We start from the raw sequence: 15998 nt of genomic DNA, 5'->3' as shown, positions 1-15998 counted from the left end.
CCGGCCGAGGCCCCGCCCCCACGCGCTCCAAGCCAATGGGGCGGCGGGCCGGAGGCCGGACGGCCGGGGAACGCGGCGCGCGGGGGCAGCCCCGACGGGAGCTTTGTGTCCGCGCGCGGGACTGGCGGGGGAGCCCGGGGGCTGCCCGCCGGTGCTGCCCGTCAGGTCGGGAAACTACCCTGAGGAGTGGAGGGCTCGTGCAGGTCCCTGCCCTAACCACCAGCAGCAGGTCCGGCCCGAAGCTGACCTTCGTTCCAGAATGCGGAAGGCCCGGGGCGCCTCCATCTTGGCGGAGAGAAAGAGCTCCAGGAACGTCGAGAAGGAATAAAAAGAGAGGTAGAAGAGAAACAAGCCAAGAACTGAAGGGAAGAAAAGAGGGGAGGAAAGGAAGGCAAAAAAAAAAAAAAAAGGCAAAGAAAAAAAAGAGGGAAAGCTACTGATTTGTTCTCTTGTTTGTTCTTAATTTGCACTCCCTCCTAGAGTCCTTGAGTCCCTTGTCTGTGCAGGTAAATGACAAGACTCTCGTGTAACAGGAGAGGAAACTGAGGCACAGAGAAGTGACACCTCCCTGGCCCCACCTTTTCACAGCGCGTCCCACCAAGAGGGGCCCCTAAGAGCGAGCCCAGCCCTGGACCGAGGCTTATGTTGGTGGAAAGGGGGAGGGATCCCAGAGCTGTCCTGGGACTCTAGGCCCTGCTGAAGCCCATCCAGCACTAACTGCCTCTCAATCTCTCCCTCTTTCACCCTCCATTCCTCCTCTGATTGCCTACAAAGAAGAGACCACTGAGGACGCAGCAAGAACACAGCTGTCCACAAGCCAGGAAGGTGGTCCTCCACCAGGAACCCAATTGCCAGCACCCTGATCTTGGACTTCCCAGGCTCCAGAACTGTGAGATGTCAATTTTTGTTGCTTGGGCCACCCAGTCTTTGGTGGTTTTGTTGTAGCAGCAGGAACAGCCTTTCTCTTTCTTCTCAACTAACCACAGTCTCTGAGAATTTCACACCCAAGTTTGGTGCAGTTCTGGGCTACAGTCATTCACTGGGTGTGCCGCCCGGCTCTCTTTGGGGTGCTGAGCATCCAGAAGTAAAAAGTGCCCACCCAGTACCCGCCCAGGAGGAGTCACCTCCTGTTGAGACAGCATGCCGGTGGATAAGGAGGATGCCAGGTGGTGGGCTGGGTAAGCCTCTGTGGCTCAATGAGGGCCCTGCCCTCGGCCCTGTCAGATAAGACCGGTCCCAGGGCTGAGTTCTCGCTCCCAAATTGTCATGGCTTGAGCCTCCTGCAACCCGAGACGTCAGCCCACCATTGTGACCCCATCCGATGGCACTAGCCTAATGGCCAGACTTGAGCCAGCAGCAGATGAGGAGATCTGGCCTAACTTTTCAAAAGCCCAATAAGGACCAATTATCTCTTCAGCCACCTGACAAATATTTATTGCACCTGAGCTCTGTTCCAAGCCTGGGACTAAACAAAACTTGTGTGGGTTCTGTCCCCTCTCCCCCAGGGGGTTATAGTCTTAAGAGGGGAGGCAGGGACTCCTGGGTGGTGCAGTCGGTTAAGCATCTGCCTTCAGCTCAGGTCATGATCTCAGGGTCCTGGGATCGAGCCCCACGTCTGGCTCCTTGCTCCTCCTTGCTCGAAGGGGAGCCTGCTTCTCCTTCTCCCTCTGCCGCTCCCCCTGCTTGTGCTCTCTCTCTCCTTCTCTCTCTCACATAAATAAAAATCTTTAAAAAAAGAAAAAAAATAAGAGGGGAGGCAGATGTTAAACCAGTAATCACAATGGTATAAAATCCCGCTGTACCCGCAGCAAGGACAGTCACTGGGATGGAGAAGCCAGGAAAGTGCTGGTTGGCCTGAGATCTTCTGGAAGATCAGGAATTAAACAGACAAAGGAAAAGACATTCCTGAGGGAGATTAGAGCAAGTGCAAAGGCCCTGAGGCAGGAGTGTGGTGGGGCTAGAACTCAGGGAGAGAGGAGAGGGAGTGTGCGGTATGGTAACAGGAGCCAGAGTGGACTAAATTTATGGGTCTCCATTAGGAAGCCTCATCTTTAAGAGTGCTGGCAGCCAGGGAAGGTCTAAGAGCAGGGATGAAGTGGAGACTTCTCCACCCACCTGCCCCCGTCCCCCCCGTCCCTTCCCACCATGACTGGGGCCTCTTCCATCTCACCAGGAGGAGTGGCCTCCTGCCATTGCTTGTGCCTCCCCCTAATATCGGTGCCCATGCTTGTTTCTTATGCAGCAGCCAGAGTGAGTTTTCAAAAGCATAAATCCAACCATTGCTAAAGAAAAAAGAACTTATGACACTTGTTAAAACAGTAAGATGGACTTTATTCAGGACTGTCGTGAAGGTTCAGGGACCATGGCTATGGGGCTTTGCCCTAAGGGAGAGAGATGGAGCTCAGCTCCGAATATGGCATGGAAAAGTGGGGATTTATATAGCCAAAGAGCGGGGTCAGTGAGTGGGGAACTGCTAGGAGGAAGTATCGGAGGGAAGGGGGGATTCTGGCTAAGCTGACCTGGCAGGATTCTTGCAGAAGACGAAGACAGGCCAAGGCAATCAGGCATCCCCTGGGAGGTGGCAGGGGATGAGGAATTTGGTGAGATCTTAGGGTAGGGAATTCTGGCTAAACCAGCTTGACGGGATTCTTGCCAAAACTGGACTCTCCAAGGGCAGGGTCAGAGGCTCACATATGGGCCTAGTAGAGCAGAGGGCTCAGAGGGACCTACATACAGTTTGGCCAGGGAGAGAATCTTTGTCACCATGTCCTTCCCCTGCTCAAAACCGTTCTGTAACTCCCTGTTGCTCTTTAAATGAAAACCAGACTCATCTGCTGTAACACTTCGGATTGACTTGACATAAGAAAACTCCAGTAGGGAGCATGAGCAAGCTGGATGTGTAGACCTGTCAGGTAGAAGACAGGGGTGGTATGCCTGGGGTTGATAACGGCAGGTCTGGAGTCCTCAAGGACTGGGTGTCTCTTCAACAGGTCCCCTCTCTCAGCACCTCCATTTTTCATCTGTAAAATGGGGACAACGTCAGCACATCTCTCAGTAAAGGTGGTCATGTTGTAGAAGTGAGAGATTCATGGATGCTTAGGACACAGCCTGGTACACTGTAAGCATTTTTTTTTATTTGCTTTTTAAAACACTTCTTGCTTAAATCTAGGTGTCACCCTCGTAATGACAATAGCTGCCCAGTTCTGCTCCCTACAATGTGCCAAGCACACTAGACACCATAATGTGTGTCAGAGCTGGTGACCGGCACAGTGGAACTTCTTAAAGCCTTATCACAACCCAGAAAAATTGTCGTCCCATTCTACAAATGGGGAAATGGGGCTCAGATCAGCAATGCAACTTACCCAAGGTCACACAGCACTAACTGGACGGGCCGAGATTTGAATGTCGCCATGTGACACCCCAAGGTGCTCATTCCCCAGGCCATTTAGACCGAATTCCCTCCCCTCGCCCGGGATATGTCTCACACACACACACACACACACACCATCCCACCCCACCCCACCCCATCCCACCCCGCCGATGACTCAGAGAGGGGCCTCCCTGGGCTGGAGCAGGGATGGGAGCTCGGGCTCTGGGAACACCTGCTTTTCCCCGCCTAGTGCTCTTTGTCTCTTTTGGGCCGCTACTTTCTGGACAGTCACGTCCAGGTTCCTGGTCTGCCTCCAGCCACTGCCCGTCCATGTAGCAGCCCCAGGTGGTCTTACCAGGTCTCAGCACTCTCTGCCCAATCTCATGTCCCTCTGCTCCCACCACTGCAACCCCACCAGGTACCTCAGGGCCTTTGCACATGCTGTTCCCACAGCTGGAAACTCTCTTCCCCCACATCTTCCCAGGCTGCCTCTTTCTGGTCATTACACCTCAGAAGAGGGGACCCTCTGCCCACCCTGAACCAAATATGGTACCCCTAAAATGTGTGCTCCCCAGGGCGGGCACCTTGTCTGCCTCCCTTGGTTTCGTATGCCTGACACATAGTAGGTGCTCAGTAAGTACACGTTGAAGAAATAGGGGCTGCAGCCGTGTCATGGGATGCAGTGAGATATGTCAAGGACGAGGGGCCTGACAGATGACTAGGTTTACCCTTCTGTAAAGTGGAGCCAGGAGAGCCTGCAGTTGAGAAGGAGTTGCATGGGGAGGCCAGTGGAGTGCAGGCAGCTCTTGCGGCTGGAACCTGCTCAGGACAAGGTCCAAGTCAGTTGGCCATGCCTGTTGGCTGAAGGAGAAAAAAGATGGGCCCAGGAGCCCACCTGTGTGAACACACCCCATGCCCAGATACCCCGTCTGCATACCTCTCCCGTGCAGACACACAGACATGGCAAGTCCCAGACACGTGGCCCACACCAGGTGAAGGGACACACACACACACAAATATCTCCACGTGCAAACCTGCTCTGCACACAAACACAGCATGCAGATGAGACACGCCCCCGACCCAACAGGACCCACATCACGAGCAACATCAGCATCTCCCCACACACACGCAAACACACGCAGACAGAAGCGTGCATAACCACACGCCCCTACCACACAGCTCCTGAGGCTCTCCCCCAGACCCCAAGAGCTTTCTCTGTCTAGAAAGTCCCCCTCTCCACCAGGCAGGCCTCGAGGGCTCTGTCCTGGAGTTCTGAGGGCAGGGGATGGACGGCAGCCACCCAGGAAAGCAGTAACCCTGTCACCCCCTCTCATCGAGGTGCCTGCTGTTCAGTGAGAGGGCTTCCAAGGGCACCCAGGACAGGAGAAACCGCCGCTTTCCTTTCCTGGCCCCGGTAGGCAGGGGGCTTGGGTGTGAGGTTCCCCTAGCAGCACACACCTCCTCACATTCCTCTAGCCCCCAGCTCGCCCCAGGCTGGGCGGAAGAGGAGGCAGACAGGGTGGTTGGCAGAGCTGGAAATTTAGCTCAGAGAGGTTAGGGGATGCCCTGAGTTGACCCAGCAAGTCCCCGCCCAGGGCTCCCGGCGCCCCCGCAGACAGAGCAGATGGAAGGGAGGGCTCTGGGGAAAGCCCCACCCCACACCTGCCCAAGAATGACAATTACAACTCATCCCTCCGGATTCCTTTCTCTCCCCGTCACCTTGCCCGAGGTGGGCCCTTCTGGGAGGAGAGGATGAGCAGGAAGCAGAACAAAGAAGTTGCATTGCCTTTTTCTTTTAAGCAGGCCCCAGCTGCAGAGCCTTATTGCTCAAGAAGATAGCATAGCCCAGAGAGGGTGAGTGAGGCGCCCAGGGTCACACAGCAGGAGAGGACCAGGGGGCCTCCCAGGACCCTTAGCTACCAAAAGTCCAGGCTTATGCCATTCCTGGGATGGCCTGCCTCCAGCCCTGGCTTTTATGACTCTGCTTATTATTGTCTTGCTTATTAACATTATTGATTGCGAATGCATTGCAAGCTTTCTACGTGCCAGGCACAGAGTGAGGTTCTTCACGTGGATATCTTTCATTCATTACTCATGCAACAAAGTTTGATTGAGCATCTACTGTGTCCTGGGCACTGTGATAGGTACTGAAGAGACAAATATGAACAAAACTAATGAGGTCCCTGCTCTCACAGAGCTGACATTTTAGGGGCAATAGACACTGATCAAGTAACCGAATACATGAACCTGTCCATTCCAGACAGAGCTCACCGGAAGAGCATTCGGGTGCAGAACAGCAAGTGCAAATGCCCAGGAGCAGGATGGAATAGAATGGACCATAGACATGCATAAAGGATCAGCCAACAAGGTAAAACTGTCTATGAAATTTTCCTAACACTCTTGGCAGCGAGGATTATTATCAGACCCATCGTGCAGGGAGGTGGAGATGCCTGCTTGGGGTCACACACAGTTGTGAGCGACAGAGCCCACACTTTAACAGCTTCCTCCTTTATGCTCCGCATCATTTTGGGGACTCAAAGGTGAAAAATGAACAAACAAAAACCTGTCCTCCAGGAGCCCTGAGTCTGGTGGAGAGCTGATGCTTACAGAGGGGCCCCCGAGGAGCCCAGTCAGGCCTCCTGGCTCCCTCTTGGGGGGCTCTATGTCTGGGTGCCAACCCTTGGGCTGGCCTCATGCCCTCTCTCCTTCCAGCCTGGCCTGAGGGATTCAGGGTAGGACAGGAGTTCTCAGCCCCAGGGTAGCCTTGGGGAGCACTGGAAAAGCCCTGCAGGGAGGGTGATGGTGGGAGCCCAGGGGAGGGGCAGGATGGGGACCTTGGGACCCACCGAGCCCAGAGGGAGGAGGCCAGGCTGACTTGTGCAGCCTGATGCTGCCCCCTGGTGGCAGTGGCCAGGATGGGGGGGGAAACGATGCTGAGAGCCCAGCCCATCAGCTCCCTCATTCATTCACCCTCAAAGGGTCCCAGTGCAGAGCCGCAGCCTGGATCTCAACCCTGTGTGAGGGGGACTACCATCCCCAAAATCCCCCAAGAGGAAGACTGTACCCAACCCTGTCCAAGGACCCTGTTTCCCGAGGTAAGATATCCAGGGGATTTTAAGCCAAATGGGGTGTACTGGATGAGAGGAGCATGCAGCTCGTTTGTTCCTTCATTCATTCACTCATTCATTCAGTCATACATTCAACCTATAGTAATTGGGCACCTTCTGCATGCCGGGCTCTGGGGGATGCAGCAAGCCTTAAATCTCAGGCACCTATGCATACAGGGGTGTGGACAGGCTCCAGAGGACATGCCCCGAACCCTGCCATGGAACAGAGAAGTGAGGATGAGCTGACACCAAGTGGAGGCAAAAGGGACTGGGCACATGGGCAGGAATGCCAAACCGGAGGTTTCAAGACTCTAGGGTGTGGGCGCCACAGTTAATGGTAAGAGAGAGATCAGAGGGACTGCTAAGGAGGTGGGGCTGGAGGCAGGCCCCCACCAGAGAGGTGATGCCCATGACGACAGTACCTTTGTGGGAATTAAGGAAGCGCTTCCTCAAGATGCCCTTTTTTCCCCATCAGCTGAGAAACAGTTGTAATCACAAATCTCTTGTGCTCATGATGTATGGGGCACCTGTTATGCCATGCACCCCCACCTGCGTGCCCAGACTGCCCCCCCTCAAAGACGGCACCTTCAGGTTTACCACACCTCACAGCTGGCATCCTGGTAGTTGCTGATGCTTGGAGGAAGTTGATCTCGTTAAGGAGGAAGATGTGCAGCCTGAGAGCACACACCCAATCTCTCCCTCCCAGTTCCCTGCTGGAGCAACCCAACCTCTGGAATAACTGTGGCCAGCAGATGGCGCTGTGGGAGCCGCCCCTGGAATAACTGTGGCCAGCAGATGGCGCTGTGGGCTCCCGGGGACAGTTGTATTGCTGCCTGCACACGTGATACACATGTAAAGCAGATGCTCCCTGAGCACTTACGCTTCTGTTCCTCCATACAATAGATTGTAGCGATGGTCCCCATTCTCCCTCTCGATGCCGTTGTCATGTAGCTTTTTGCATCCCCATCACAAAAGGGTGAGCTGTGCCATTCTGCCTTTCTAGAAATGTGGGTAATGAAAGCTCTCCCATGGCCACTAGGTTTAAATGCCCATCGTTCACGCAAACAGCGGAAACCCAGTGGTCTGCTTCTGCGCCAGTTCCAAAGTCCTGCACAAGGAGATCTGATTGGTCTAACCCGGGTCAGGCTGCTGCCCATTCCTGGGGTGGGCAGAGATCTCAGAGAAGTGATCCTGTGGCTCAAGTATAATTTTGCCCATAAATACTACAGTGCTGTGCTGCCTCATTTAAATAAGTCTGCTCTGTATAGTTCTGCCATCAAACTCACATACAAGTTACATTCATTTTTGTTTTCCACTTTTAGAGATTTCTTTTTTCCTTTACTTTTTGCCCCCTCCTCATTTTATTGTAAAAAAAAAATGTGCAAGCGTAAAAGTGGAAATAATTGTGAACACCCCCAGACCCACCACCTTGATCCTACACCTGTCGCCATTTTGCAAGATTTGTTTTTTCACAGATGTATCCATCTAAGAATCCATCAACCCTTCCTACCTTTCAGTGGCTTCAAAAGTGAGCTGCAGACATCAGTACACTTTAATCCTGAACACTTCAGCTTCCATAGGTCATTAACTAGAACTCAGTATTTATCTGCAGCTTTTGAAAAAGTTTGTAATGAAAGACACAAATCTCACTGTACCGTTCTGCAAGTTTTGAGAAGTGCATACACCTGTGTAATGCCAACCCCTATCAAGACATGGGACGTCTCTACCAGCCCAGAGTTCCCTCAAGCCCTTTCTGTTAATAAATCCACACCCCTATTGCCAGGCACTGTTCTGATTGAGTCTATGACTTTTGTCTTATCAGGAAGTCCATATAAATGGGATCATACAGTTCGCACTCCTGTGGGAGGCTTCTTTCACACAATGCATTTGCAATTCGTTTATGTGGCTGCATGAGTGGTGCCTTCTCATTGGTGAGCAGTATTGCAGCCTGTGAATATACGACAGTTTGTTTATCCATCCTCTTGTCTATGGGCACCAGAGTGGTTTCTAGTTTGGGACTAATTTCTTTTTATTATTTTTTTTAGAGAGGGGGAGGTGGGAGGGGCAAAGGGAGAGGGAGAGAGAGAGACTCTTAAGCCCCAAGATGGGGCTCGATCTCATGACCCTGAGATTGTGACCTGAGCCGAGTCTGACGCTTAACTGACAGAGCCGCCCAGGTACCCAGTTTGGGGCTATTTTAAATAAAGCTGCTGGGAGCCTTTGTGTCTATCTTTTTGGCGGACATGTCGCCCTTCTCCTGAGGAAACACCTAGGCATGATGTATCTGGGTCATAGGACAGGTTTATGTTTAGTTTTGCAAAGAAACTTCCAGATTTTGGATGCTCCCACTGATGACAGATGATGAGAATTTGGGGTACTTGTCATCTCTGCCACTACTTCACATTAGTTTTTGACGTTTTTAACAGTCCAGGGGTGCAAGCTCCAGGAGTTTGGAAAAATGAATAGTTAAGTAGTCATGACAGTCATCTTTCCATCATTTTAGAAATTCTAGTGTGCCCTTTGCAGTCAACCTTCCACTCCCACCCCAGAAGCAACCGCTGTTCTGAGTTCCCTCACCGGGGCTCAGCTTGGTCTGCGTTAGAACTGCAAATAAATAGAATCACCAGTTATGTACTGTTTTAGGTCAGGGTTTTTCTTTTGCTCAAAATCCTTTCTTGACAACACACGCATGTTGCCAAGTACATCCATAATTCCTTCCTTTTGCTGTTGAGCAGTATTCCTTGTTATAAATGTTTATCCGCTCACCTGTTCACAGATAATCTAGGTTGTTTCTAAATTTTGGCGATTAGGAAGACAGCTACTATGAATCTTCTCATACGGGTCTTTTTTATCTTTTTTTTTTTGAACATATGTTTTTATCTCACCTGGGCAAAAATCCGGAAGTGGAATTGCTGGTCACAGGCGGGCTTGCGTTTACCTTTATAAGAAACTGCAGCTTTCCAAAGTGATGCAGCATTTCGCACCCACACCAGCAGCGTATAAGGGTTCTAGTTGTTGCCCATTCTTGTCAACACTTAGGATTGTCTGTTTTTAAAAATTTAACCAGAGGTCCCTTTGGTTTTCACATTTCCTAGGTGGCTAGAGATGCTGAACACCTTCTCATGTATGTATTAGCCACAACCATGTTCTCTTTAGTGAAGTGTCTGTTTGGGTCTTTTTTTTTAAAAAAAGATCTTATTTATTTATTAGAGAGAGCAGGAAAGGGAAGAGGGAGAAGCAGACTCCCTGCTGAGCAGGGAGCCCCACATGGGACTCGATCCCAGGACCCTGAGATCATGACCCGAGCCAAAGGCAGTCACTTAACTGACTGAGCCACGCAGGTGCCCGTTTGGGTCTTTTGTCCACTTTTAACATTGCACTTTTAAAATCGTTCAGTTGGAGTTCTTTTATATTCTGTATACCTGTTCTGCAAATACTGCTTTCCTGCCTGTGGCTAAACTTTTTTTCTTCCCCCACGGTGTCTTTTGAAGAGCAGGTGCTTTGATGAAGTCGTCTTTCAAGTTTTTTTTTTTATGGCTTGTGCTTTGTGTCCCATGGAAGAAATCTTGATATATGGCCACATTTGTTTGTTTTCCGCTGCCGTCCGTTGTTCGCTGTTGCTTTTTTCTTTTGTCCATGCTTCCTTTTAAATTAGTAAAAGTAATGATATGGTTCCAAAGTCAAACCTATAAAGCAAGGTATAGAGAGAACCTGCCTCCACCCCATCTCCCTCAACATCAATTTTGATTGGCAGGCACTGTTCTGATTGCTTCTATGACTTTTGTCTTATCAGGAAGTCCATATAAATGGGATCATACAGTACACACTCCTTTAGTTTTTAAAAACTCGTTCTTTTCTTTCGTTTTGGAAATTTTTTTTATTTGTACTTATTTATTCAATTAATAAGTATTTATTGAGTTCCTACATTATAGGTGGTGAGGTTCGTCTTGGAAATTATATATATCCCTCCCCATTTCCTTACACACGTGTGCACGTGCACACACATCCACCGTATATATAGTTATATATAACTTCTTGGTTTTTTAGCAATGTATCTTGGAGAGACTACGCCATAGGAATTTATGAAATGTATCCTCTTTTCTCTTCTCTCTCATTCTCTCTTCTTTCCTTCCCTCCTTCACTTTGGGTAGTTTCTGAGTAGCTATGCATGGACATTTGGATTATTTCGAGTCTTTTCTGCTGCATCAAATAGCCTTGTCCCAACGTCATTTGATACTTTTGCTGGTCTGTCTTTGGGATGGATTTCAAGGAAGAGTATTGCTGGGTCCAAGGGTCCCACATCTATAAGTGTGTGACTTATCACCAGATCCCCCTTATCGGGTCCTATGGGAAGATTCATCTCCCCCCAGACTCGCCATAACTTTTGGTCTCTGTCAATCTGAGGGGGCGAGCAGGGCCGTTTGGAATGTTCCCCGATGTTCTGTGACAGTTTATTGTCCAAGCCTTGTCCTTACTGGCCGTGATTCCTAGCTAAAGCCCCGAACCAGCTCTGGACACACGGGCTGCCCTCTGCAATTGGGAATGTCTCTCCTGGGCTATTCCGGCCAGTAATCATTTTGCAGTACTAACACCATCTTCACTTCATTCGCAGTACCTGGGTTGTGTCTCATATGATCTCCTAACAATCCTCTAAGGAGCAACTAGCATCCCCATTTTACAGCTGAGGAAGCCAGGGGATGGAGGGTTGGAGAAAGTCAGCATCTTGCCCGAACTCACACAACTAACCAGGCAAGGGCGGTGGTGGGACTCGTGAGGAGACACCACATATGAGTGTGCACGTGTATATATAGTGTGTATCCATGTGCCTCCGTACATTTCTCAACAGGACGTGGCCATCCACACGGCCGGCTGTTCACACACATCAGGATGACTTCCTCAAAGCAGAATCTCTAGCTCTTGTCAGATTCCTGTTTTTAAGTCTCTGGATTGGTTGCCGCCCCACCCCCGCCGGGCCCTGCGCTCCAGGAACTCAGGGCTGGATTCGGCCGGGCCCCGAGGAGGTCAGTGGGCCCTATGGGGGAGAAGGGCCACCTCCGAAGGCTTCCCACGCCAGGCCCTGGGAGGCCCCACCCTCCTCCTGCAGAGAGAGGTGACAGAGCCCAGCCCTAGGTCCCCTGAGGACGCACATCACAATGCCTTTTCCACCTGAGCCAGGCCTGGGAAGAGGCATCAGGGAGGTCCGCACTCCGGTCCCAGGGCAACCAGGTGGCATCATGGGGACTCCTCGAGACAAGCGCTTGGCTGCTCAGAGCCTGGAACTCGATGCTGCCCGGATACCGTTGCTGGAACAAAGGACGTCCAGGGCACCAAGATGGAACCCTCCCCAAGGTGAGAGTACCACCCCCCTCCCGGTGACAAGTTGACTTCGGGGCCCACGGGAAGCAGGAGAGGAGACTCTGGGTCCCCTTGCTCAGCTGGGTGCTGAATCCAGTCCTCCTACTGTCCCCCACCAGCCGGGGGACCGTGGGACCCAATGTGTGACCGAGCGTGGGACAAAGTGGGGTCCCCAGCATCCCCTACCCTCTCTTAAAAGTGTTAGAAAGTCAAGGAAGAAGACTAACGGCTCCCTCGTATCAGGTACGACCTGCCCCTCCTGTCCCCTGCCCACCCTCATGGTCAGACACAACCCAGACTGGCAGGGTTGGCGGGGTCGGGGGATCCTGGCCCTGCTGATGAGATCTTGGTCAAGTCACTCAATCTCTTTGGATCCGTTTTCTATCTGGAAAATGGTTGCGAGGATTAAGAGCTGGTTGATGCAGGGCTGGCAGCCGCTAACTCAGCTGTTGAGGCCCAGTGACTGGTTACCCCCTGGCCTTCACTTTCCTCACTTGTAAAATGGGTACAAAACCCAGCTTCAGGCAGGGCTGTTGGGGGCACCTGTCCCCAGGAGTCTAGACTGTGTGGCAAAAAGTGAGGGGCTTCCTGTGCTCCAGCTGTCCCCACTGTGGGAAGAGGCTGTGGGTGGGGGGACCCCAGGCTGCCCCCTTCAAGCCACCAGGCCCCTAACCTGGGAGAGGCCGGTCCCCATGCCAAGGGTCCATGTGCTTCCCCGTAGACACGGAAATGGACCCCCATCCATCAACCAAGGGCTGGGAGCTGGGGGCCAGATTGGCTGTCCACACGGTGTGGAAGGCCCCTTGTGGGGCAGGAGGGAACCAAGGTTGGGAGCAATGTGGGCAGACCTGGGGCCCATACAGTCCTCCTCGGAAGGAGTAGATGAAACTCTGCCCCTCTTGGAGCTGTCCTGTCCAGAGGCAAGGGGCTTAACACGCAGTGGCATGTGCTCTGGACGTGGGCATCCTCACCTTTTGTACCTACGGGGCGACCTCGGGCAAGTTACTTAACCTCTCGAGTCTGGTCTCCACATCTGCAAAATTGGAATGATACCACATGGCTACCTCTTTGGTGTTTTGGCAAGAGTCAATGGAATGAGGTATGTCAAAGGTTTAGCTGAGTTTGGCACATAACAAATGCTAGATACTGTTTTTTAAAGATTTTATTTATTTGACAGCACAAGCAGGGGGAACCGGCAGGGAGAGGGAGAAGCAGGCTGCCCACCGAGCAGGGAGCCCGATGCGGGGCTCGATCCCAGGATCCTGGGATCATGACCTGAGCTGAAGGCAGACGCTTAACGACTGAGCCACCCAGGCGCCCCTCCAAAGTTTTTTAAAGAGAGATTGTGGGCCCCGTGCTCTTTTTGTATCCTCAGCTTCCTGGCAGTGCGTCCAGGAAGCTCGTACATCCTAGGACACGAGGACACATTTGGAGCCAGAAATGTCTGGGTTCAAACCTCAGCCACTCACATTCATTCCTCCAGGCCTCAGCCTGCCCTCCTGTAAAGTGGGTGACACCCTCAGGCTGGCCATGCTGTCAGCTCGGCGCCTGGCACAGAGCAAGCCGTGGGATCTGAGGGTGTGTTTCCTTCCTCTCTCCCAAAGAGCCTCCTCCTCTTCCTCCGCCTCCAGGAACTCCAGTTCTTCCCCCGATGTACATCCAAGGCCCCCCGGGGGCTCAGCCGGGTGAGTACCTCTACCCCCCTCCCCTCCTCGTTTTCCTGGGCTCAGGCTCAGACCACCCTGACCACTCGCCAGGACTCTGCCCCAACAGCACCTCCTCTGAAAGCCCTTCTCCACGGACCCCACTGCTGTGTGACCCCCAAGCTGACTGGTGCTGCCCCATCTCTGATGGGAAATCAGTGGTGGAGGGGGCTGGTCCATGGTGGGCGCTCAGGGAAGGCTTTGGGAGTGAAATCCTGGTGAAAGCCCATTCCCTACTCCGCCATGCACCACCCCCAACGGGAGGAGGGGAAGGCAGCCCCCAGCCCCCGCCACCCAGGTTCACAAGGGTGCCAGGGAACTGAGGACACTTCAGAGGTCTCCAAGGGTCGAGCGCTGCAGGGCTGGGCTGTACGTTGCCAGTGGGCAGGATGAAGAAGACCCCCCTCATAGCCGGAGAGACCATTGGGGACGCCCATAAAAGCCACACAGTTCTTGCCTTAGCTCCCTGCTCACCCAGGGAGTCTGCACCCCTGCCTGCCAAGGTTCTGGGGCTCCAGATCCCTACTCCCCCTCACCCCCGACCCCAAAGGGATTGGCACACCCCAAGGCCATAAGCTCCAGACAGCCTATCCAGACCAGACCCCGAGCCCTCGGCCAGAACATAAAGCTCGCTGGGACTGTTTTAACAAACTCAGCCACCACCAGAGTCCTCCTTTCTCCGCACACCCAAGATGGTAGAAATGGCTGTGGTGTTTAAATAGCTAAACACATGTTTTGGGCCCACTGTGCAAATGCAAGAGGAAGACACGAGAACACCAACAGGTGGGTTCTCGGTTTTGTTGCTTTCCCACCATGCTTCACCAAGGTGTCGGAGCTTTTTACCCAGGGCGGGGATTCGGCCCTGTCATGGACACCCCAGGAAGGGGACAGACGAGCACGCTATCCTGGAGGGCTCGCTGATTTGTAGGGGCCCAGTTCCAACCCAGAGATGCTCCCCAATTCCCTGGGTGTCCTGGCCAGGGGAGACAGGGTGTCTTGACGGAGGGAGGCCCCTGGGTCCTAAAGGCTAGTGGCAGTGGGTGGTGGGAAATGGGATTGTGAGGGGAAGTCGGAGCTCCACCCCCCAGGGGGACCTGACGCGCAGGGGAGCACAGAGAACACACAGTAGGGCCCAGCCAGTGGTGGACACCGGGAGGGCGGGGAGGGGGCCAAGGTCTGAGCTGCCATCCCCCGCTGCCAGCGGTGTTCACCAGCTTGCCTAGGATGGGGTCTGCCACCCCCATACGGTCCGTATGTCGCTACTGTGGGAACTACATCATCACAGTGACCAGCCCGGTCCCAGGGGTCCTCACCTGGCTATTGTGTACCAGCCTCTTTGTGTTTGGGTGAGTGCCCCCTGCCTTCACCTCTGCAGGGGCCCACTGGAGGGGGGGGGGGGCGGCCAGGCAGGAGCAAGGACAGAGGGGGCCCCCCCGGGGGAACCTCAGGGCTGACCCCCACACCCCGCTCTCCTGAGGCTGCAGGTGCGTCCTGGGATGCTGCTTCCTCCCCTTCTGTGTGGACAGTTTGATGGACGTGAAGCACACGTGCCCCGTGTGCCGGCAAGAGCTCTTCCGCTACCATCGCCTGTGAACGTCTGCGAAATAAATGTCCATTAAGTGCCCTGTGTGTGTGCCCACGTCTGTCCTGCTGGGGTCCCTCCTGGCCCAGGGAGGGCGGGGCTAGCACTGAGGGCTCAGGCAGCCATGGGGGAATGAAGGGGGGGCGTGCTACCCCGCCCCCCTTCTGACCCCTCAGAAACCTGAGTGCGGTTAACTCCTCCCTTCCTGGCTCCTTCCCATCAGCTCAAGCTTGGGCACCTCCAGCCGGGGGCGGGGGGGGGACATGCCTCACTCCCCGGTATCCACGGCCTCACAGATCTGCGGGGCTTAGGCAAATGCTTGGGACAGCGAAGGCCCCAAGCTGGTGAACAGAATACCCTCTGGGTAATACGGGGTCTGCAGGGGATGGGGTGGGGCTGGGGAGAGCCTACAGGGAAACCCGGGGGCACAACCAAGGGAGAACTTTTGGTTTAGGGTTTTTTCTTTTTTTAAAGATTTTATTTGAGAGAGAGAATGAGAGCACGAGAGGGGAGAGGGTCAGAGGGAGCAGCAGACCCCCCGCTGAGCAGGGAGCCCGATGTGGGACTCGATCCCGGGACCCCAGAATCATGACCTGAGCCGAAGGCAGTCACTCAACCAACTGAGCCATCCAGGCGCCCTGGGGTTTTTGTTTTTTTTTAAAGGTTTTTAATTAATCTCTACACCTGATGTGGAGCTCCAGCTCACAACCCTGAGATCATGCTCTTCCAGCTGAGCCAGCCAGGTGCACCCCTGATGAAATTTTATTTAGCAAAATAATTGTTATTCACCCATCTTCTCAAGGAAAATGAATTTCCTATAGAAGGGAAAGGAAGTGGGTGAATTAGGGGGCAGGAAAGAAAGGAAACTGGGTTAAAAATTA

At 53.2% G+C, this 15998-nt stretch overlaps 1 protein-coding gene across 11 annotated transcripts; it reads left to right on the top strand.

Moving 5' to 3' along the window:
• Nucleotides 1-42: 42 nt before the first annotated feature.
• On the top strand, nucleotides 43-15158 carry LITAFD (LITAF domain containing). Of its 11 annotated transcripts, XR_014145359.1 has the most exons (8): nucleotides 43-336; nucleotides 775-889; nucleotides 2991-3118; nucleotides 5631-5738; nucleotides 6349-6465; nucleotides 11324-11826; nucleotides 13437-13517; nucleotides 15020-15158. XR_014145359.1 is itself a non-coding variant. In XM_081820070.1 (6 exons), the coding sequence occupies exons 1-6, from the start codon at nucleotides 11761-11763 to the stop codon at nucleotides 15126-15128; spliced, it is 522 nt and encodes a 173-aa protein (XP_081676196.1). In that variant the 5' UTR covers nucleotides 11657-11760; the 3' UTR covers nucleotides 15129-15158. The 11 variants fall into 11 exon arrangements, 10 of the variants coding, with proteins under 10 accessions (XP_030875832.2, XP_030875830.2, XP_081676192.1 ...); XM_081820070.1 differs by lacking the exons at nucleotides 43-336; nucleotides 775-889; nucleotides 2991-3118; nucleotides 5631-5738; nucleotides 6349-6465 and adding exons at nucleotides 11952-12075; nucleotides 14295-14318; nucleotides 14737-14881 and having other exon boundaries at nucleotides 11657-11826; nucleotides 13464-13517; XM_081820067.1 differs by lacking the exons at nucleotides 43-336; nucleotides 775-889; nucleotides 2991-3118; nucleotides 5631-5738; nucleotides 6349-6465 and adding exons at nucleotides 11952-12075; nucleotides 14295-14318; nucleotides 14737-14881 and having other exon boundaries at nucleotides 11657-11826.
• The last annotated feature ends 840 nt before the right edge of the window (nucleotides 15159-15998 follow it).

This window comes from Leptonychotes weddellii, chromosome 5 (genome assembly GCF_054177405.1).
Source record: "Leptonychotes weddellii isolate Sample4059 chromosome 5, ASM5417740v2, whole genome shotgun sequence".
Taxonomy (NCBI): domain Eukaryota; kingdom Metazoa; phylum Chordata; class Mammalia; order Carnivora; family Phocidae; genus Leptonychotes; species Leptonychotes weddellii.
The sequence above is the reverse complement of the archived record's forward strand: the minus strand, read 5'-3'. Positions and strand labels throughout refer to the sequence as shown.